The sequence below is a fragment of the Neodiprion lecontei genome, chromosome 2 (genome assembly GCF_021901455.1).
Source record: "Neodiprion lecontei isolate iyNeoLeco1 chromosome 2, iyNeoLeco1.1, whole genome shotgun sequence".
Classification (NCBI taxonomy): domain Eukaryota; kingdom Metazoa; phylum Arthropoda; class Insecta; order Hymenoptera; family Diprionidae; genus Neodiprion; species Neodiprion lecontei.
Window position 1 is genome coordinate 25,239,287 of NC_060261.1, and position 24,013 is coordinate 25,263,299.

Sequence of the window (24,013 nt, forward strand, 5' to 3'; positions counted from 1 at the left end):
GGATCAGTATGGCGTTGGATGCCTCGCGCGATGGATGCCGTTGGTTTATGCTTTAGCTGACAGTAGTATAAATGTTATCATTTGTCGTGATTTGAATGGCCAAAAATTCGAACCATACCACAGTTCTTCGCGATTGTGTCACGCGTTTTTTCCATTCGCGTTCCATTCATGCGATAAAACATAGTTAATTAATATCGGTAGTTCAGTAAACGACGACGACACTCCGCTGCGCAACGTAAATAATACGTACGTCATAAGACAAACGAGATGTTCACCCACCATGGAGGTTGTAACTATATCAGATGTACTATTTTTCAACACTACCGCAAATCACAGCAATTAGTGAATTCGAGGCGATAATCAAACATAGATTATATCAGATGTAGATAATTAGATGCATGACAAAACAACTGTCAAATTACACACCCGATGAAGGCAAAAAAGAAAAATCGTGATTTTTTTCACGTGGATAAGATAATCTTAACCAAAACCTACGCATCCAAATTATTTATAACATGATGAGGTATATTTTTCGTTTGATGCTTTACATTGTCGATAAAGATGCTGCGTAAGTTACATGTAAACAAAATATTTCACATTATGTTTGCAGTTGTGACGATGACAATGCGATCAGCTAGCAACTGCGTGTTTGTCACTTTTACACGTCATAAATATCTCGATTTCGCAAACAACAACAATTGCGCAAGCTTACTTGAGTTTGATAGAAAGGTATCATCGAAAGGAATTACAAACTTATAAGTAATTGCTGCTGTGTTAGGCAATTGCCCCACATGTATAAAAGTGACTCGGCATTTTTAATTACAGAGCTCTGTCAGGAAAACTTATCGAGCTAAATTATTAATAATCTAAGAGTCTAGAAATTCACTGCCATTCAGTATTGCAATTTGGAAAAAATGCACTATTCGTCCAATCGCATTGTATATCTTGGCTAAATTGCCAGTAGAGAATAATTTGCTTAATCTTTGGGGTCATACAGTTGGATTGAAAACCTGTTCGAAAAATAATCATGATTAAACACGGGGTTAAAAAGTATAACTGAAATAAATCAAGTACATTTCATCACAAACCTCTCTGTGACACTGGAAAAGGTTCTACAACATTGAATTTTCACTGTAAGCACCTCATTACATAATACAATATCAAAAATCATATTACGCTACCGTCTTTTTGCCAAGCAAATCCATATCGCTTGTCTAATTTTGACAAACAATAGTTTAATTTTCATTTTGACATTGATATTCGTGAATGGAGTTTTCACAAATCGTTCCGAGTCAAAGTATACGTAATGGTAATTTATTTCTTGGTGAATTACAAATTTGACATGCGTTACTTACAATAATCTTCCATGTCAAAGTTTTTTAATCACAGATACGCTCAAGAAATAATCTCTGACATGATCTTTAGTGATTTCATTTATAAAGAAAAGTGCTGTTTCTCGATGGGATTGGTTAAACTACACGAATCTTATGCTCAAGATAAAAGAAACATTTCATTTCTCTTTTGGTGTTAACTTGAAATTCAGTGTTTAAACATTTTTTTCCAAATCACACACTTTTTATTTATATTTAACTTGATTAGTTTGAGTTGTGTTTAAATAAATTTTCAACCTAACTGTACGTCTTACAAATCCATAAATTAACAAAATACATAACGGATGTGAGGATACGAAAATATACCAAATTTATACACAGAGAATTTCTATTCTTACAGCAAATGAGTTTCTTACGATCAATATTTTAGATTATCATGGTATGGAAGTAAACGCTGAATATGTAATACAATTACCACCCTCGTGTATCAATGCATTTTAAGGAGAAACTGAAAATCGTTATTTAAAAACTTTAGGATCGTGAGAAATTTTGCCAACCATAACGAAGCAAAATATTCTCATATTTAGGATATTCAATTTCTTCGAAGTTATTAAGAAATTGCCGAACAGTGATTTTTGTTACTGTGTTTATTGAAGTTAAGATTACCAACTTTGACTTTGTTTTATAATATTTAAGTAAGAAAGGTTATCTAATTTCATGCAACAGAAAAGTTTTGACACAGCATTATTCACCTGTTACGAATAATCAAAGGAAGTAATCTTGTGTTTTCTGTTCAGGTTGTCGACTTGTTTAATCAATTCAACGAGAGTCTGGGGTCATATGCATTTTCAAGATGGATTGGCCAGTTTGTGGAAGAGTATCAGGCATCAAAAGCTCTATTCCTAGGTGCGATCGGTTTTTTATTAATCCTGATCATCGTGTCTATAGTAGTACTGCGCAAATGGAAAAACAAAGAATTCTTGCCAGAGGTAAAAGAATTCGTTGGCGTTGGAAGCGGCAGGCCGCGATTCAGAAAACGAGACAAAGTATTATTCTACGGTAGAAAAATGCTCAGGAAAGTGAAATCAATTAGCGGCCAAGTACATCCTACTGGACAAGGGAAAAAGAGACGCGCCGTTATGCGATTTGCCAGAAGATTGCTCCAGCTTAAGAAAGAGAGCGCCCCTCAACAGTTGAAGGCAAGTTACCACTTTATATTTGCTTTTTGTGTGGGAACACATATGTTCAGTCTACAATTGAGCACAGAAACCCTCAATTACAAAATTTCCTTTCGCATATTTTTTACCATTATTCTCTGCTTTTTTAAATAGAACATTCAAAATGATTAAGAAGCTTAGTTGGCCAATGATTTTTAATACGATGACGAGATAGCTATATATTGACTATTTACAAAGTATTGCAATCGTAAGCTGCAAAGATACCTTAAAAAATCCAAAAATAGAAAATACTGGAATTATAAACGGAAACTTAGTTACCAAAGTTTTAGTTCAAATTCCTTCCAAATCGTTAAAAATTCACCAATTCGTTCCATTTCGCTTCTTATTTTGGCATTGTTGAATATTTAATTTTACAATATTGCACCGATATTCATATATTGAATTGACCATTGGGAAAAAAGAAAATCTGTTTCGGTGAATTCATAGAAACTGACGCACATTTGTTGTACCTTACTTACACAAATTAGTTTTTATACACTCTAGAGATAGCAACTATTTGTGGAACATTTTTCAGACAATCTCTGGAAATTCTTATGATGATTGAAATGAGCCAAAAAACATTAGACTATGTTTAAAAATACCGCAGTTGAATTAATTTTACCATTGTAATTATAAAACTTTCTCTCAAGTTATTGATATCTTATCTTGTGTTATTCAAATTCATTGAGATTCTTTTTTTCTAAATAGTTTTTTCTTGTTCCTTAATTTCTGACCTTTAAAATATTGTGCATGCTTTTTTCCAGGTACTGGAACCTCCGGCTGAATATTTGGAGGAAGATCTCGGCCCAGGAGACAGAGTGCCGCCAGATGCGTTGTACATGCTTCAAAGCATAAGAGTATTTGGTCATTTTGAAAAGCCGGTTTTCCTCAAACTATGCAAACATACAGAGATCATGAATTTACCCGCTGGCAGTTATCTATTCAAAATTGGAGACCCAGATGTGAATGTATTCATCGTCCAGCAAGGGCTGGTCAATGTATTTATTGTAGGAGCCGATGGTGCTCAAATTTCTTTGAAACTAGTAAAAACTGGAGAATCCGTAACTAGCTTACTCAGCTTTACAGATGTGCTTACTGGTCACACTAGCTCTTACAAAACCGTGTCAGCCAGAGCTGTTGAGGACTCTGTAGTTGTCAAACTGCCGATGAGTTCTTTTCAGGAAGTAAGTATAATGCTTGACGAAAGATAAGTTCAGCTCAGATAAAACTAGCCCAATGAACAAAAATGCTTAGCTGGTTTAGCAGCAGAACTGTAGCAAAGACTACTAAGCTAAAAATAATTGATGCATCGATTAATCGAATCCAAAAAAATAATCGAACACTACTCAATTGAGGTGGTAAAAATTAATTGATTGTTTCGCTTTTTTTTTTAAATAGCGCGTATGAAACCAAAATTGCGTAATTTTCAGTGTGTACTGTTAATAGTGTAAATCCTTTTTGATAATTTATAGTTTTATTTAAAATATTTTTCAATTTCAGGTGAAAATATTCATTTATCTTTCAAACATTATATCAAATAAGTACTTAATAAGTAAGACAATGATAACAATTGATACTTTAATTCAATAAATTGATAAATAATCGAGTCGGTCGATTAAACGAGTTTGAAAAATAATTTATTATACTCGGTTAATCGGGATACAATAATCGATTTAATCGAAAATCCATCATTTTTTGCCTCTTAATTTTTTCTCCCTAGTGGCTAAGTTTAGTCTGTTAGATGCTCAAATATGCGAGACCGAGGCAAATTTCTCTTGCGGGAAGAATTTTTAAGTGTTGAATGATACGAAAAAAGAAAAATGTGTGCATGAAAAAAAAAAACAGTTTGCAGAATTAAGTACAATATTTTGGAATTAATTACATCTAAATAAGTAACACTGAATTATAATACCTGAGTTAAATATGAAAGTTCATATTTCAAAATCTAGGAAAATTGTAAGAAAATTTTGAGAATTAATATGTCAAGAGATATTCTAAAAAGTTGTGTTGCATCTCCATCGAATAGTTTATGTTACCCCCAAATTTTATTCAAAATGATCTGGCCGTTTATTTGGAAAACAAGATGTATGTAAGCGGAAGTGGTAGAAGTTTCGAAACTTCTGTGACACGTCTATGTTCAATATTTGATATGTCACTAAAACTTGGTCCAAATTGTTCAAGCCATCCCTCTGTAATTTACAATATACGAAATAATTACTGGACACTTCGAAAATTCGCTATTTGGCAATCTACAGTGGTAGATGCTTGGAAAGTTTGTCGAATCAGCTTGACCTAATACTTAATTTCACACTAAACGTTCGTCCAAATCGATAAAGCCATTTTCTCAGCATTCAGGATACAACACTTCCTTCATACACATGGATGCATTTGGCAAATGTATCGAAAACAGTGGTGTAATCAATAAAACATGTTTTCAAGTCGGAGATATTTTTTTTCTTTGAAGCCACGTTTTCTGTGAAGACAAATACATACTGAATGTTCCCAATTAATCGAGTATATTTGATTAATCGATCGACTCGATTATTTTTCCTCACAATAGATTTTTGTTTTTTACTCCCACGAACAATGCGATACAATATCAATTTATATGACTTAAAGTATCAAATATTATCATAGCTTTGGTTACTTAGTACCTATTTGATATAATAAGTGAAAGATAAATATTGAAAGATAATATATCACTTGAAATTGAAAAATATTTTGAATGGAACTATAAGTTATCAAAAAACTGTTCCGCCAAAATTTTGGTTTCAAATGTACCGTTTCAAAAAAATACAAAATGTTCGATTAATCGATTCATTTTGACCAATTCAAACGAGTCGTGTTTGATTATTTTTTTGGCCTCGATTAATTGATGTATCAATTATTTTTAGCGAAAAGGACATCGCTAAAATACAAGAAGCACTCCACTTTGCGCTTGTGTTTAAAAAGGTATTTACTTATAGTGAACGCGATTGAAACTATAAATCTACATATAACAGAACTTTTCATTAGCTCAATTCTGCCTTTGTAATAAGAATTTGTATTGATATTTCGCAGGTATTTCAAGACTACCCAGACGCATTCATTCGAGTCATCCAAGTCATAATGGTTCGTTTACAACGCGTCACGTTTACCGCGTTGCATCAGTACCTGGGCCTGTCAGCAGAGCTGGTGAATCCAGGAATGCAGAAAAAGAAGCAGAGCCCATTTTCTGGTTCTCCAGTTCGTTCTAGAACTAGGGAAAATTTTACTGGACAGGGTTTGGATACTAATCCCAACACCGTCTCAGGACACATGGAGCAACCGGTGGCGGGATCTAATATTTTTCATCGAGATTGCTCGGGACTGATATCCCAGCCAATTCCTATTGCCTCTAGTCGTCGGTAAGAAATTTTCCCCTTTCTTCCTTTTCAAGGATGTTTATGACATACAATTAAGTAAGAACTATACCCAAAAATCACAAAACGATGCTTTAAAAAAGTTAACTGAAGCTAGTTCCGTTGAATATGCTAAAAAAAAGAAAATCTTCTTGAGAATCAGAAAAAGTTTTTTGACACTAAATTTCAATTGTAAACACCTTGTTGTTAACAACGAAATCTAATTACTTGACTACTATTTCTGTGAAAAGTATAGTACTTCCGATTCGAATACAAAATAATTTATTCTGTGCAGAAATGAACTCCCTATAAATCGTCTATGATAGCTTTTTTTATGAGTTTGTCAATTGTTAGAAAGAAAAAAATATCGACTATGCACAATCGTTAAAATTTGTAAATGATAAACTAATGATTCAGCAATTCAGCATGTATTATTGCTATCCAAAACTCATATGAATGATTTGTCAAGAATTCATTTACTAATAAAATGAACTATTGTTTACAGAAATTTATCAGAAAAGCATTATAATTTGCAGAAATAATGATATAATAATGAGATTTCTCTGATGTTGTTAATACAATAAGGTCTTTACAACTAAAATGAAGTGTTTTCAAATTAGTTTGTAATGCAACTAAATTACAGTAGAACCTCGATTATCCGTACCAAATGGGACCGAAACTAGTTCGGATAATCAAAAGTTCGGATACTCGAAACGTGGGTTTTTTGGGACGAGATCATAAACAACACCTTTACATAAAAACAGTACATACATATATATTAAAATTTGACATACATATTAACGTTGAAATATATATATATATTTTTATCGGGTATACATATTAGTGTTTCAAAAAAAAAATTTGGGATTTTTCTTAACGGTACCCGATAAAATTCCTGTTTGGGACCTAAAAAATAATCGCTTAAAATTTGAGCCACGTAGCTTATGCGTAAGAACTGCCGCAATTGATTTTTCGTTTTTTTTTTTTTACTTTTTCCTAAAAATGTCCCAAAATATAAAATATTTAAAATTTTGAAAATTTCTCTGATCTGACCCCATTTTTTAAATCAGCGACCTCGAGAACCTTTATAAACCCAGCTTCAAAGAATTTAACTTTAAGGAAAAATATATGCTTCAAAGGGTTAAAGATTTGAAATATTTGATGGCAAGCATAAATTGCGAAGCTTTTAAAAATGATGCTACTGAAGAAACAAGCCGTTTTTTAAGATAAGTTAAGAAAGTATAAATGAATAGGTCAAAGAATACTTCAGACTGGAAGTACCAAAGTTCCAGTCCTCTTCTGAATCAAAATACACCAGATATGGTGCCAGAGTGCGATTCGCATTGGCCAACTCTGCCGATGCCGAATCAACAAAATTCCCAAGGTGCTCCACCGGATCTCATGCATTCCGGCAGTGGTAGTGCTAATAGAAAACGTCCAACCAACGACGGATCGCATCAACAACATATGGATGAACAGCAGTTGATTCAGTTGGCGACGGATGCGTTTGTACGAGAACTGGGACTAGAAGACGACACCATTCTTAAAGATGGAAAAGTCCAAATTCGGGAAATTCCAGGAGGTACTTACATCATGAAAGAAGAATCGCACAAGGCAGGTTTCTAGTTCTGATGTTTCATTCCAAAAATTGAATCCTACACTTTCTAATTCCACAATTTCTAATAACACACTGTGATCTGATTTAGGATGTTGCACTGGTTTATGTCATCTCAGGATCTCTAATCGTCAGTCAGCGTGTCACTGAAGGCAGAGATGCTGATCAAGAAGTTCACATGTTCAGCACACACCCTGGGGAAATAGTCGGTGGCCTAGCCGTGCTGACAGGAGAGCCGTCGTTTTACACAATTAGGGCGAAAAATCTGAGCCGCATTGCCTTGCTCTCTAAAAACACGTTCTTTGCAATCATGCGAGAGAAGCCTACAGTGGTTCTTCACGTTGCCAACACCGTGGTCAGGCGACTCAGCCCCTTCGTTAGGCAGGTAAGTACAAGATGATATATGAGTCTACAAAGACCAATCAGTGGATGCATAGATCAATATAAGGCGGGTTAACTTCATGCAATAGGGAACCTGCATACATCTGAAATCTCTATATTCCTCTATTGGACTCGAAAGTAGGATGAAAAATAATGAATTTCCCAAGACAGTTTCTTTTTTCGAGCAACATTAACGCTGCAATAATTTTTTCTTTCACACTAATTTTTCTTTCTTCGCTGATAAAGGAGTCCAGCAAAATGGCTGCCAATTCAAATTTGCCGAGAAAATTTAGAGGACAAAAAATTATTTTCTGGCGTTAATATGGCTCGTAAAAAAAAACTGTCTTGGGGAATTCATTATTTTTCGTTCTACTTTCGAATAAAATTAAAATTAAAAAACATGCAAGTTCCCATTAACATTGCTAGAGATTGTTTGATCTGTTTTTTCCTTTGCCATAAATTTTAATTCAAATGGTGCAACACGTTCATCCTTAACTCTTGCATGTTTACATTTTTCTTTCCCTGCGATTCATTTAAACTTTGCATACATGGGGGACCCCAAAAGGTCGCTGATTACGAATCAGAACTCGAAATTTGAAAATTCAAAATGGTGGATCCAATATGGCAGACAAGTAAAAACAACAATAAGAGAATTTTTTGTTTTGTATTAAGCTTGTGTAAAAAATGGCATTCGGATTTTCATGGTAGACTAGCAGAAAATTCTCTTTTTCGTGGAAACTGACAAATTTCGATAATTTTTTATATGTGCTATTTTTGCAATAAATAAATGAATAAATGTTATATGTTCTTCACACTTAGAAATATTTCAGGGGTCATGTGGAAAAATTCGAGAGTTCTTACCAAAATAGTAGTTTGATAAATAAAAACTGCAAAAAAAAAGTGGGATTAGTGTCCCAGTGTGAATTAAAGGGTTAACGATCGCAAAACAGGGATCCTGGGATTAATATGAGCTATTTATATGAAACTAATATGAAAATAATCATACAGGTAGACTTTGCCCTGGATTGGCTATTCCTGGAGAGTGGTAGGGCTTTGTATCGGCAAGGTGCCGAATCCGACTCAACGTTCATTGTATTGAGCGGACGTCTGAGATCTGTGATCACTTATGCAGACGGGAAAAAGGAACTGGTCGCAGAGTATGGAAAGGGGGATTTGGTTGGGATAGTCGAAATGGTTACTCAGACTGCAAGATCCACGACTGTAATGGCTGTCCGAGATTCGGAACTCGCCAAACTCCCCGAAGGCCTCTTCAATGCCATCAAACTCAGATTTCCCATCGTTGTAACACGGTTGATCAACTTACTCGGTCATCGCATACTCGGCTCTTGGAAACGTTCCCAATCCAATACAGTGTCAAACGGAGTAACGTTAGTTTTTTCAATATAAATGTAATAGCTACTGTATTCAGCTTACCAGATCGAATCATACGTTCAATTTCCCTGAACACTTTCCATTCTTTTGCCCCTTGCGTTCAGTTCCAATCGAACATGTGTTAAAAAAAATCAGCCACGAATTATTTTCAGTCTTCCTAAATTGACAGTTTCAAATTGGCAAAATTGTATTTTAGCGATTCTCCGATCATTAATATAATCTACATATTATATTAATATATATGATCGTTACTTGTAATCTGGGTAGGTAAAGTCTGTAGAAGTTCTTGCATCAAAGCTTTGCAGCTTTGTATGGAGTTTTCCATCTCTGTTTGAAAACAAAATAATGTTTTTTACCGACAATCTGCGTAAATCGTGTGTAACGCGAAGTGTAATGTAAAAGTGCCCCAATCTATCCGGGTATTTATACATAGCATGTCTTTTCCAATTCTACAAAGTATCCACAAATTTCAAACCGGCCGGACAAGTCGTTCAGAACTTGCAAGTAATAATATACCTGTCGCTGTGAAATTTTACTACACTTTTACCTCATATTTATGGGTACATTATGATTATGACACACGATTCAACATTGAATGTGAACAAAAAATTTCAACTACTTTCTTGGTAGCTAGGAAATGATATCCAAAAATTGAGTTATAATATATTATATGTTAAGGTAACATCTTTTAATTGGTGGTTGACTGATTCATTGATGATTGAACTTTATTCGAAAAATCTGAACGATTTCGTAGCTGATCCTTTAATATTTACGAGAATTGTGTAAAAAGGGTGAGATGTAGAATGTAGTTAGAGAAAAGTTTGTTCGATTTTGCATGAGATGACCCACGTAATTTTCAACTACACGCAAGTTTTTTACATTTTTTAGGAGACGGACAGCTGCAACGGTGGATGCAAGACCATCTCAAGTGAACTTTTCAACAGTAGCGATAGTTCCAATTTCAGAAGACGTTCCACTCACTGCTTTCACCTTCGAATTATACCACTCGCTGTGCTCGATCGGACCATGCGTACGCCTGACGTCTGATGTTGTTCGAAAGGTGGTTTCACAGCTTTGATTCCACTCTCACTACTTTACTTACATACCTTATTCATTTATCACGGCTTACAGACATTGGGTGCTTCCATAATGGAGTCGGCTAACGAGTATCGGTTAACATCGTGGCTGGCGCAGCAGGAGGACCAGCATCGCATTTCATTGTATCAATGCGATTCGAGCTACACACTTTGGACTCAACGCTGCGTCCGACAAGCCGATTGCATACTCATAGTTGGCTTAGGCGAGAAGCCGCCAAGCTTAGGTCGGATTGAACGTGAAGTTGAGAGACTTGCTATGCGTACTCAGAAAGAATTGGTGCTACTCCACAGAGAACAGAGCGGCCAACGACCCAGTAACACTGTTCAATGGCTTAACATGCGATCCTGGGTCTCAAGTCATCACCACATACAATGCCCGAAACGGATGTTCACCAGAAAATCTCAATATCGCATTGTAAGTTGGTTTTCAAGGGCATTGCAGTTCGCGGAATGGAAGTAACGATCAATCGTTTTTATTGATACTAGATACTCAATTTTATCTGCGTAATGAACAGCGGAAAACTCATATTTTGCTGCATCGCTAAACTAAAATTCAGCGTGTTCCTTTACAGTTACTATTTGCGATAATAAATCTTCGTTAAAGTCATGTAGTAGTTTTACCACTACCGACAAAGCAAACTCACCCTTTTTGTTCCTATATTAAATAATCAAACGAAGGATAAGGGTTCAAATTTCGACGGTGCAGCGCCTTTTTGTAGCAAAATCCAGGAAAGTTACTCATATCCCGAAAATAGTTTAAAAATGTACGGTTTGTTGGCACATGTTACTATTCTCTCATTTCCCGGATTTCAGAGGCCAAAAAGTGCACAGCTGAGATACTTTGCGCAATTCCGGAAAAAATTAGGAGTAAAATGAGTATCGAGGGACTGTTTTCATGTAATATCGAGGTCGCTAGACGAGAACTAGGAATTACAATAATTTCGTAAACCTGAGCTTTCTTTGGTAGGCCGTTATCGTTAGAGCACCTTTTATTTAAGTTGTTCTCGTCTCTGAAATCCGGGAAATGTGGGAATAGTAACAACCGTGTCAAAAAACCCGACATTTTTTTACGATTTTCGAGATACGAGTAACTTTCCTGAATTCCGCTACAAAAGAGCGATGCACCGTCGAAATTTGAACCCTTTCTGTTCGTTTCATTATTTAATATAGGAACAAAAACTACATAACCTTGAGTGTACAAATCTTGAAACTTTGTGAGAATCTGGATAATATGTGTTCGTTAAAACTACTTTTTTTTTTTAATTCTGGCTTTCCAATGATGGGAAATTATTGTAATCGCTCTAAAAATCAAAGGCTGTTTTCACTAAATCTCGAAGTTTTGAGGTCTACCGAATCACCTCTGACCATTTTGAGGTAGACGCTGGACGTATGTGTAATCAATTTGTTATCCATCCAACGATATCTTCAGAATGAATGAACGAATTCTTATGATTTTGGCCGAAATTAATGTGGGTTTTCTAAGCTTAGGACTTATTAGATGTCAGATTTCATTGGCCCAGCAGTATTTGAGTTTTTCGAATAAAAAAATTACTTTCTAATAATTCAATCCATGGTATCTCAAAAATGGATCAACGCATTTTGATAATTTGGTCCAATTCAACGTGGCTCTTCTTATATTTTCTGTTATTATTATTATTATATCATTATCATATATCATGAACAGAGCAACGGATTTTTTATGAATTGGGTATTAACGAATGCAGTTCTTATTAATCTAGAACTGATCAGATATTAGATGTGATGGGTTTAGTAGTTCAAGTTACTTAAATACCAAATTTGAGAAAAGTCTGTAGTTTAATATTGTTTTCTGAGCTCGAGACCCATCCGAGCAGATAGCGTGTTGGCTAGCCGATCGAGGTCTGCCAGATTAACCACTTTTTTTTAATTAGTGTCAGATTCTCAATATTATCAACGAAAGCAGATAATTTTCATAGTTAGCTATATCGAGTATACTGTGATTGACCAATCTTAATGCTTTGTAATAATCCTAGCTCCCTGATTTACACTATAAGCACGTTTTTATTTTCTACCTACAGAATGAACTCTACTCAAAAGTGCTGACGTCAGAACCAAACGTGCACAGTGATTTCAGCAGACTTGCACGATGGCTCACTGGAACTTCTGTAGGCTTGGTTCTGGGTGGTGGAGGAGCTCGAGGTGCTGCTCATATAGGAATGTTGAAGGCCATTCTGGAGGCGGGCATCCCCATTGACATGGTTGGCGGTGTCAGCATAGGAGCTTTCATGGGTGCTTTATGGTGTATGGAAAAGAACATTACCACGACAACCCAAAAGGCCCGAGAATGGTCGAAGGTAATGTAAAATTGATCACACACCCCCTCTTACGGTAGTTACAATGTTAGGTTGAATATTGTGACGAAAGGTGAAATCTTTGTCTTCTGAATGTAGAAAATGACCCAATGGTGGAGGCAAATACTGGATCTAACATATCCGATGACATCAATGTTTTCGGGAAGAGATTTTAACGCAACTATTCAAGGGACTTTTGGAGATGTGTATATCGAGGATTTATGGCTTCCGTATTTTACCATCACGACTGACATCACTGCATCTTCTATGCGCACGCACACACACGGTCGGTAAACTGGCTTTGATCACTCTTTATTTACTCGTTTCGTTTCTCTTATTCTTACAATCCTCTGCTACAATTCTTACATGCACGCTAAGTCCATATTCTTTTTCCTTCAGTTTTCAAGTCATCTTGTCCATGTTGAAATTTAAGCCAATTTCTTATCAAAATTTTTCCTGTAATATGTACACACGTACACACATACGTACATATGTATGGGCCGATCTATCGAATTTTTGGAATAAAAATTTTGACCAGGCCGCAATTATGGTATGTTATAGTGCATACTAGGATATAAAAATTCTTTAATTTTCAAACCTTCACACTGTACTGCTTACGAGAAACCAAGAATCACCAAAAATAATCGATCATTCTTTCCCGATTAATCTAATATAATCGATTACTTTCCCTCAAAATCATTTTTTGTTTTTTACTTCCATAAATGACGCAATACAATATCAATTTACGTAATTAAAGTATCAATCATTATCATTGTCTTACTTACTAAGTACCTATTTGATATCATAGTGAAAGATAAATGAATATTTTCACCTGAAATTGAAAAATATTTTGGATGAAACTATGAATTATCAAAAAACTTTTCCACTATTGAGACTATATATTGAAATTTACAAAACATGCATCGTTTCCAAAAATCACGAAATAATCGATTAATCCATTAAATTTTACAAATAAAGTCGAGGCGTGTTCAATTATTTTTTTGGGTCTCAATTAATCAATGCATCGATTATTTTTAGCTTAATGGCCATCGCTATAAGAAACACGTTATCGAATTTTAAAAAATACGACCCTGTGTACTTTTTGCGGTAAATAAATCTCATCCAAATGTGAAATATATTTTGAAGTAAAATTTCAGAAAATACCAGAAAACAACTTTTTTCAACATTTTCAGTCCTGTATATGTAAAAGACGAAAAAATTATTTATTTTTTTCGCCTTTCTCCTTGTTTTTTCACACTGGGATGAAAATGGGATTATAATTGAATCCGTATAAATATATATAGGAATACAATATGTGTTTAGAAAATTCGAGATCTGTGGAATATCCATCCCGATTGAATTATAATCCAGTGCAAACATTTCAAGCATACACTCCGGAATACTTGCTTTGTCGTAAAAAAATATGAACTTTTTATTTTTCATTCCCTTCGTGTATGCACAGAACTGAAAATTTCTAAAAAATTTGTTTTCTGATAGTTCCTTAGCAGAAAAAAAGCTGCACACAAGTTGGTTAATCGGCTCATATATGTACCTGAGAATACGACACAAGTATTTGGATATGTGTACTCGATGAGTTAAGATTTGGACAAGTGGTTTCACGCTATTTAGAAAAATTTGAAGAAAAAACCTATATACTCACAGAACTTAAAATTTTTTCGAATTTTGAGGAATCGTCGTTTATCTTGACATACCCACCGTAACGCTGTGTGATATTTGTGATATTTGACCATAGTTTGAACTTTTCGTTGTTTTACGTTTGGCGTAGTTTACATGATCATATATTTTATCTTCAAATGAGAAGATACCAAACGATTAAAAAAAAAAGGAAAAAGAAGCTTCTCAGCTTGAAAAGTTGTTCCTCATGACTTGTTATACGTAGTAGAGATAAATAACGTTTCCTTCCTAAACATTCTCATGCATTCTTTAGATATTATTTTAATTTCTTTTCATATTTGACAAAATTATTCTTTTGAACTGGGTATCTGCAGTCGAAGGATAGAACACACTTAAACAATTTACAAATTCATATTTTAGATTAACTTCGTCAAAATTCTCGGCTACACGCGATATCAAAAAAATTATATTCTAATTCGATAATTACAACAGTATGAACGTGTTATTCAATCAATAGGAATTTGCTTGAGTTTTCGACTGCATGTAACCACTTAGCTAATCGCATTTTAGAGAATTAACCGAAACCGTTTTGTACAAATGTCCTGGATTTTTTATATCGCACGCACAAAAATTCTACTATTGAATTTTAACATTGCTGCAAGTCAAGACTTCGTCAATCATCGCAAATCTGGCTCTACCTTCTAAGCACATTTATCATCAAAACAGGGCAAGACAGAAATAAAATTGAACCTTGTATTAATCTTCGTTTTCACTCTAGCCCTGAGCAATGAATGTGTATCAATTTTTTCTTTTTCTCTATTTTATTAAATCCAAATCACTAACATTTGAAATCACGCATCTGGGACATTTGTTAATTTATATGTTTTTCCACACAATATATTTAAGTTGTACATTTCTAACTGGCTCGCCACTATCTCAATTACGCAGGAGCGAGCTCTATGGATAACTGTTGTTGACGTACTCTCCAATTTCTGTTACCCATCCATCAAGTTAATCTGAAAAGAAAAAAAAAAAAAAAATGCACAATGTTTTCAAGTACAAAAGTTCGCTTTCTGACAGTTGATAAGTAGAATTTGATGTCACAACCTACTCGATATACTGCCATGAAATTATGTTCACATATTGAATAATTGTCTGTGTTTCACTGTATTTCACTTTCATATGTAGAACACAATAAATTTAAGCATATTTGGGTGCAAAAGCTTATCTTTCCGAATGAAAAGGAAATACAAAACAGAGAATTGAGGCAATTGGTTGTTGGATATTGAATTTTATTTGTCATGAGACAATCCCAGCCCCGAATGTTACAAAAATTCACAAAGCTATTAAAAAAGTCGTGAAGAAAATAGTTAAATAACATGACTGGTTTGTCATATTCAGGATCGCTGTGGCGTTATATTCGGGCTTCGATGTCATTATCGGGTTATATGCCGCCGATGTGCGACCCTGTCGATGGCCACCTCCTCCTTGATGGCGGGTACGTCAACAACTTACCAGGTAACACGACACAAAATAAAACTTCTTTTCTATTTCATTGAAAATAATGTTTAAAATAGACAAGCATGAATGGGTCTCACATTTTCATAAATTCACTGTGATACTTTCAAAAGTAACAAGCGTTCGGCAAAGTGTTCGAACATTAGTCACCTGCTTTTGAGAACGACGCTACTTGGAGTCATTGTTGTTCCGAGGTATTACTCAAGAATGAATCAGCCTGACGGTCTGAATCGAAATTTAGAAAAAGACAAGACACCGTCTTCGAAAAATCTGGAGTAGTGTTACTTTAGTGAATAATGTTGAAAGCGAGTGACAAAACATCCGTACTGTATAATAGAAATGATTTTTATGAGTTTCGAATGACATAAAATAAGGTATCAACAATTTGAGGAAAGATTTTATAATTAAAGCATTCGAAATTATTAAACTCTGGTGTTTTTGATCCTATTTTAATAATTTTTATTTTATATTGCCCACGGAAAAGATCTCCATAGATATCCCGAGAAGAATTTAATCAATAGTTATCTCCAGAGCGAATAACAATAGATTCATTTGAAGATGGTACAATAGATGTTGGTCAACAATTACATTTCTACATTACAGTTGTACGGTAATGTAAGATTTCCCGAATTTTTTTCAGAATAATTTGTGAGGAGTGAGCAAAATGAGACCATAAACATTAGAATCAGATGGAAAATACCTTTTCCAATTTTCTGACATCTCAATTTGTGTGACTCGAACTTACTTACAGTCATTTCTTTTACATAGTATGGTTGTTGTTTCAACATCTGATCTGTATTCACCATCATTGCAATGAATAACACTGCTGAAGATTTTTAACGTGGATTTTGTTTATTTTCTAACTTTCGATTCAGTGGTCCAGCTGATGACTCTTTAATTTCTGTTGAAATGCAATTTACACCAATTTAAACAATATCCAAAACCAAATTCTCCTCATTTAAATATAATCTTCAAATAAAATACTCAACAATACTCATTTTAATATATCAAAAGCAGGCAACTTTTGTTTGAAACATTTTTCTAGGTTCCTGTTATCGCTGTTGAATATAACCACGTGTTTGATTTAAATGGGATACAAGCTTCTATAAGACTTGAAAACAAAAATGAGAATCAAACTGTCTTTCTTTTAAAAATCTAACATGTTAACAATTGTGTAAAACCTCTGTACAACCTCATACAGCCATTCTATCTGTGCTATGCGATATCGAATACGACCAGATTATTTAGAATATCATCTTTCAAGCAGTTACGTCTGTTGCTAATAATAATCAATCTTTGATGGTTAGACTTACAAATTTTCAAAGAGAATTTCTCCCCTTGCTTGAACACAAAATGGAACCAAAATGTATAGCTAGTCGTTATCGCCAAACTCCAGTGTACATTCATATACATTGGTTTTAGAGCTCGCTCCCGTAGCCAAAAGATGTATATATAAATGTAAGAAAACAGATCATGAAAAGGTTAGTTTCCTTGAGACAGGCTTGTTATGGAGGTACTGCCGGGCGAGCATGTCCATAGCTGGTATTTTTCCACCTATTTGCGATCCAGCTGACGGACATCTTTTGGTTGACGGGTGCTACGTTAACAATGTACCAGGTATCATGTATTTCGTGATAGTTAATTACTCTTAAATTACATTTGCAAATTAGCTAGTTCATGTTTTTGATTTTTCTTCATATTTTTTAATTTTTTTTTTTTTCGACAATTTTACACTTTCCATTTGATCACATTTGTTCTACGGTATTATGTAAATACTGCTCTCTCAACTATGTCCGATTGAGGATGGATGGGCATACCATCATACCGTCTATATTTAAAGTTGGGAGAAGAGAAAAATCATTTCAAAAATCTACAGCAGTGTTATTTGTGCTAATGATGACGAACACGAATAAATCAATATCTGTACTATGCAATACAGATGAATCTGTGCACATTCGAAGAATACAAGCTGAGGTATCGACTGTTTGAGAGTTTTTAGAATTAGAACATTGAAAACGAATACACTCTTTTTTTTCATCAGATTCTCATGGGTCTTGGTTCATTTCGCTCGCTAATTAAATGACCATAGATTGTTTGAAAAAAATTTTTAAGACAATTTTTGTTGCAGCATAGTTATAACGAGCAATTTTAATTGTAGACGAAAATCCGTTTTACAATATTTACACTTATCTGGATTTATTCATTCTGGTCGTAACTGTTAAAAAAAATGTTAAATACCGGAATATATTAGAATCAGACCAAAAACTTGAGAGTTTCATCATTCTGAAATTGTTGATACCTCAGCTTCTGTTAGTCGAATTTGCTCAAAATCATTTCTATTACACAGTATGGAAATTATTTCATTGGTGTTCACCATAATTGGCACGACAAACATTCCTAAAAGTTTTTTTAAACGCAATCGTTATTCTTTCCGCATTTTCGATTCAAGCCCTGTAGCCTGTATATGTATATGTTTAATAAAAAGCAAAAATTTGGACCCATTGAATGCAGAAACAATCATTCCAATCGCATAAACTGGTTAATTAAGATGCAAATGATAGTTATCAATTTTGTTCATAATTTAGCAATGGTAAGTTATATTCGTGAATCATAGCTATTTCACTGTCAGTTTCTCTCTTTTCCCAATTTATGACTACATTTTCTCATTGGCATTGGCACTCGTATGCAAGTATGACATAGTTTAAAATTCTGATCATTCTAATTTAGAATCTTTCCTCTGCGCCCAACACATTTTCGATAAATCTTTTAACAGTCTAAATCGTCAAGCTCTAGGCTGACAAATGCTGAAAAAAGCACGGCTGTTAATACTAACGATTTTGTAATCTCAAAAATACATATGCCAGGTCTTTACGTTGGAAACTGGAGAATTTTTCATTTCAGAGATGTGTTAAATTAATTATACTTAGTCAGGGAATGAAAAGCGAGGTTCCTTTAATGCTGCATAATTATTTAGAATAAAACTTTTTACAGTATTGACAGACAATTGTAACACACATACATTTGAAAAAATTTACAAATATATACATTGCATAGCACGCACATTATAAATCATGAGCCTATCGAGCATGTCTTGTTGATTGAGAATTTGGCAAATGTATATCTATATATTACTTTCTATGATACATACACCCTTCTTACTTTCTATCAAAGCCGATGAAATGCTTCGACAAGGAGCTCATCACATACTGGCAATAGATGTTGGTTCCCAAGATGACACTGACTTGACAAATTACGGCGATTCCTTGTCTGGCTGGTGGTTGTTGTGGAAACGCTGGAACCCGTTTGCTACAACTGTGAAAGTTCCAAATCTCCCCGACATCCAGTCTCGATTGGCATATGTCAGCTGCGTTCGCCAATTAGAAGAAGTCAAGTCGTCCGACTACTGCGAATACATTAGACCTCCGATCGACAAGTACAAGACCTTACAATTTGCAAACTTTGACGAAATCAAAGATGTCGGTTATCATCATGGTAAGCTTGAATTATTATTTACATTCATCCAAATCAAAATTTGAATTTTTACTAACTCTTTACGTTTTGTGGTCTGAAGAATAAATTAAGTGAGTTTTATGATTTCGGTTTCAATCAAAGTGGCTCTTGGCAACATAGAACCGATTAAATTTTGCATTCGATCAGTCTAGCAGGTTTAGAGTTATTTAAATGACATGAATTTAAAAAATTTTTTTTTATTTATTCACGTTTTTCGAGCTCGAAATGCATTTAAGCAGGAAATATGCAGGCTCAGTCATCAAGGTTAGCCAGATTAATCACTTGTTTGAGCTTGTTATATCAAAGCGATTGATCAGTACTTGTGAAAACAATCAAACATCTTACGACAACTGGTTACAGGTAAAACATACTTTGATGGTCAACTGAAGGCAGGAGTATTACCAAGATTCAATGCTGACCGAGAACATGCAAAAGCAATGCAGGCTAAACACCAAGCAGCTAATCAACAGCAATACCAAGCATCCGTGTCAGCTTATACATTCACCGATTTGGCACAAATGGTTTGCAAGGTATCTCGAGGCAATCGTTACGTCGATTTAGATCTTGATTCCGATTCGGAAGAACTAGAAGAATACGAAGCAGATTTGGAAGAGGATGCGCACGAAGTTGGCTATGCCTCCGAACCTACCGCTGGGATTCTAGACCAGGCAAGTACACTCTTTGACTGCACGATTCTTCATCACATTACATTTTCATTTGAGTCAATTTAGCCAGACTGTCATCCTCGGAGCCTTCGATTTAGTTGTGATGTATTTTTTCCGTTCGTGGCAACAGTTAAATTGAAAAAATTCGTATCTAAAAGGTTTACTACAAAAAAAACTTCAAAATATACTGGAAACTTCATACAAATTTAAAAATAAACGATAACATCTCTTAGCTGAACTAAGTTAGAAATATTCAAAATAGAATCCTGAAGTTCCGAGCCAGTCAGTATGTACATACTTAACTGAAAATATTCTCAGATAGGTGCCCGTGATAGTTAGGTTTTATTCCACACTTACTAGCATCTGTATCAATCGATGCTAAGATATTGACAGTCTTGGGGGTGCAATAGTGTGAATGATAGTCGTCACAAATTTTAATCACTTGAATTAGTTCGAAGTAACTGCTTGAGAATTCAGAATTTTATAAGTACTATGGAACTTTCCCGAAAATGGTGAGTTTTTCCATTTAAATTTGTGTGTGGGGATGATATAACGTAAAAGAACGCAAGCTTTTTGAATGTTAAAATTCATCTTTAGCTAAAAATGTATCACTTCGAAGATCGTTCTACAGGATGAAATGAAATACTGTGTCTAAATTCAGCTTCTCTTTAATTGTATAATTCCTAGCGCTTTTTATTACATTTAATCAAATTAATACTTTGGCATAGTTGTTTTGAAGACTAATGATCGTTCATGTATAAAAAATCATGGGTTAATCATTGTGTACGCCTTTTAAAGAAAGAAATGCTACATTTTTCAGCTAGGACCATCACTAGGACGTTACGGACATTCTCCATTTTCTCTGTAGCTGTGCATGGTAATTAATATAGTATCAACGAAACAAATTATCCCCGTAACAGCTATAAGTTTATGCTTCATTGATTTGGGTTGGAATTAACTGTGGCAATTTTCAAGTGTGATTGTTCGCTAGTAGTCATATGCATCTTTCCAACATCATTCTGCCATATTATCATTAAAACAGAAACGGAAGACGCTAAATATTTACGTAATTTTATCAATGCCTTTGGAAGATACTTTCCAAGTTGATTATTAAAGGCATTGAATAACATGTCTTCGACAATTGTTTTTATTTTTCAGAGTCCGGAAGATAATCGCCTCAGACGAAGAGCCGGAGGTTCCCTAAGTTTGTCGGAAAATGAGGCAGAGTGCGAAATCGACTATCGTTCGAAGATGTTTTGATCCCGTTAATGGCGTAGGCGGAAATCTTCAAACTTCTGTTGATTACTTGTAAATATTTAATTATACTAGAAATTTTAGTTCGTCTTCTTTCAAAAGTACAAACGTAATCCACGAAAATTCGCAAGCAGCCGGAAGCTTGCTTGCGTTGTGGTACACCTATCAATGCAATGTACCACTAAAGTACATATTAATATTGTTATTATTAGTGTTAAGTATGAATAATAACTCTATTGTTTCTACTGAAGATTTTTGATTTCTTATTTCCATCCGATACAATTTTGTGTAGTGTATCGATTACTGAATAAAAATAAGAATACGAAGACAGTATAAATTGGTTTGAAAACCTGAGCAGTATGCAACTAGGACGTAAGTAAGTAAAATTATTTTTCAATGAGATCTAATGCAATGGTAATAATAAAACTTTATTCTAAGTTGACTAAAGACGTTACAGAATGTTTATGATCATCTATTATTATCTATTTATGTACATCTTTTAATTCAAGTATTAGGGATGAATATGATCACATTTATGCAGAAAAATCGTTTTTTTCTTCCTTTCTGTAGCAAAAGAAACTTTAATATAAAAAATATGTAAAAATTTTCACGAAGATGTTATGATGATCTTATGTAGAAAAGTATTCAATCGCTATACAACATAAAATGAATACAAAGCGAATGACATAAATATTTATCCCCACATGGTACGTTCCCTTGATCAATAAATCGGGAAAGTCCTTATTCGGCATATGTATGATTATTTTTATAGTGTACAAAAGTAGGTTTCCACTTCCTGGAAAAATCTAGGATCCTTGGGAAATTTTACATTCACAATTTAGTCGGCAGCCTATGATTCAGCATATCATAGCTAAACAGAATTTTGCAGTAAAATAAAATCAATGAGAAAGAATGATATTAGCATAGATAAATTTTAACTCTTAGTTTTGATTTGAATTTTAACCACAACAGTGAATCGTCACTGCTCTGTTTATTCCATATTATGTATGGAATTTTGCCCGTCTCATTACTGAATGATACTGATACATGTGTTAAAATTTTGGACCTCGTATCAGTAATTCGTTTTCATAGTTAAATTTGGATCTAAAACTAATAATGCAGCACCTACCAAGTGCAGAGACCCAGTGATAAGTACCTGTGGTTTACCTTCATCATTGTTGGTATTTCTGTGTGAGTAAAACGTGCTAGTGATGTGCGATAATGCTTCGCAAACATTTTTTAATACCATTGAATTTTCTTCACCCCATATCTCGTGATTTCTCATGCATCTTTCATGCTGTAGACTACTTGTCGTTTGCAATTCTAATTGATCTAGCTTAACTGTTTTCCCCGATATGTTTGGTACAAAATAAACTTTTTCGAAGTGCAAACGTTTCAGTGGCTTCAATAGTTTCAACACGTCTCGATCGCCCGTTATATTGAATATCAGGAAACGTTTTGCGCCCTTATTATCTACCTTACTTAGATACCAAGAGGCGCAATGTTCAACACTTTCAGATGTGTGAGCACCGTCCAAGTAAAAGTCCATTGTTCTACCACACAATACTTGCGTGCGACCTGGCCACACACAGCGAGACAATGCGAGGGCTGTTTTCTTAGGGGAAATTATAGAGAAATCATTATTTTCATCGGGAGTGGCGGAAACGGAAGAAATTTGAGACTCTGAATGAAGGAGGCTACTATGATGTAAATTCTCTTTGCCATTAAAAGTTGAATTGAACTGTGACCTACGAAGAATTTTTGCAGCACAAGCATTATTGTTTTCGCTCGTCTCAATAAGACGATTATCTGCTTCGTTACCGTTTGAAAGTCGTGAATTTCTGTTTGCCATTTTCAGAATCCAAGTGTGCGCCAATTGTACAGCTAAAGACGCATTAATCTCTTGAACAGGACCAGGTATCCCTAGATCTGGTGGATCTCTGGTCCAATAGTAAGATTTGAAATCTGGTACCATTCGCAGCTCACAGTTTCTCTCGATAGCCCTTTGCTTGATAACGTTTACAACATTGTCTGGTTGTGGAACTGTGAATGCGATTGAATTTTCTTTCAATATGCCTGACTTCTGATGCGCAATTTCTTCCAGCGTGTTTCCTAACAACATGGTATGCTCCAATCCCAGACTGGAAATACCAACACACACAGGATTTCTGACAATGTTCGTGCAGTCGTATTCACCGCCAACACCAACTTCAAGAATAACAACATCGATGTCAGCGTTTAGAAATATGTGAAACATTAAAACAGTGATGAATTTAAAGTATGCAGGCATATCGGTTTCGCTTTCCTTCTGACTACTCAATTTGTTGAAGACATGCCAAAAATATTTTGCAAAATGATCCTCCTTTATTGGCTGCCCGTTGATTCTTATCCTTTCCGTAACATGTATTAAATGCGGCGAACTATAAAACCCTGTGCGATATCCATATTGGCGCAGTATCGCCTCCGTGAATGCACAAGTCGATCCTTTCCCCTTGGTTCCTGTGACATGGATTATCGACAGTTTGTCGACATCTTCAAGAGTCAAACCAGACCTGTAAAATGGACAATAATTTAGAGAGTAGGATGTAGAAGAACTGTAAGAAAATGGAAATGTGTGAGAATAACAGGAAATTTTTAAATCGCAGAGAAAATCAGGCGCTATGATTCAATAAATAATTCCAGGAGCAT

General features: G+C 34.7%; 2 protein-coding genes across 12 annotated transcripts in view; one reads left to right on the forward strand and one right to left on the reverse strand.

Moving 5' to 3' along the window:
* LOC107218777 (neuropathy target esterase sws) lies at positions 1–21,575 on the forward strand. 8 transcript variants are annotated; one of them, XM_046731537.1, is made up of 16 exons: positions 604–729; positions 2,129–2,530; positions 3,313–3,732; positions 5,609–5,934; positions 7,182–7,542; positions 7,635–7,928; positions 8,933–9,312; positions 10,205–10,376; positions 10,448–10,828; positions 12,471–12,746; positions 12,843–13,029; positions 15,780–15,896; positions 19,068–19,388; positions 19,767–20,074; positions 20,892–20,948; positions 21,230–21,575. In XM_046731537.1, the coding sequence occupies exons 1-15, from the start codon at positions 619–621 to the stop codon at positions 20,937–20,939; spliced, it is 4,104 nt and encodes a 1,367-aa protein (XP_046587493.1). In that variant the 5' UTR covers positions 604–618; the 3' UTR covers positions 20,940–20,948; positions 21,230–21,575. The 8 variants fall into 8 exon arrangements, with proteins under 8 accessions (XP_046587495.1, XP_015512265.1, XP_046587493.1 ...); XM_046731539.1 differs by lacking the exons at positions 604–729; positions 20,892–20,948 and adding an exon at positions 1–304; XM_015656779.2 differs by lacking the exons at positions 604–729; positions 20,892–20,948 and adding an exon at positions 1–286.
* Positions 20,657–24,013, reverse strand: part of LOC107218778 (folylpolyglutamate synthase, mitochondrial) — a 7,423-nt gene continuing 4,066 nt past the window's right edge. For all 4 annotated transcript variants that reach the window (XM_046731545.1, XM_046731544.1, XM_015656782.2 and 1 more), the window contains one exon: positions 20,657–23,877. In XM_046731545.1, coding sequence (XP_046587501.1) covers positions 22,398–23,877 — 1,480 coding nt within the window. In that variant the 3' untranslated portion in view covers positions 20,657–22,397. The remainder of the gene's footprint in view (positions 23,878–24,013) is intronic.

Bases quoted from the DNA above. Each gene is read 5' to 3' on its own strand.
- LOC107218777 (XM_015656777.2), top strand. From the start codon at position 619: ATGACAATGCGATCAGCTAGCAACTGCGTGTTTGTCACTTTTACACGT. The intron at 15,897-19,067 runs GTAACACGACAC...TTTCTATCAAAG, and splicing joins GTACGTCAACAACTTACCAG to CCGATGAAATGCTTCGACAA. The intron at 20,075-21,229 runs GCAAGTACACTC...TTTATTTTTCAG, and splicing joins CCGCTGGGATTCTAGACCAG to AGTCCGGAAGATAATCGCCT.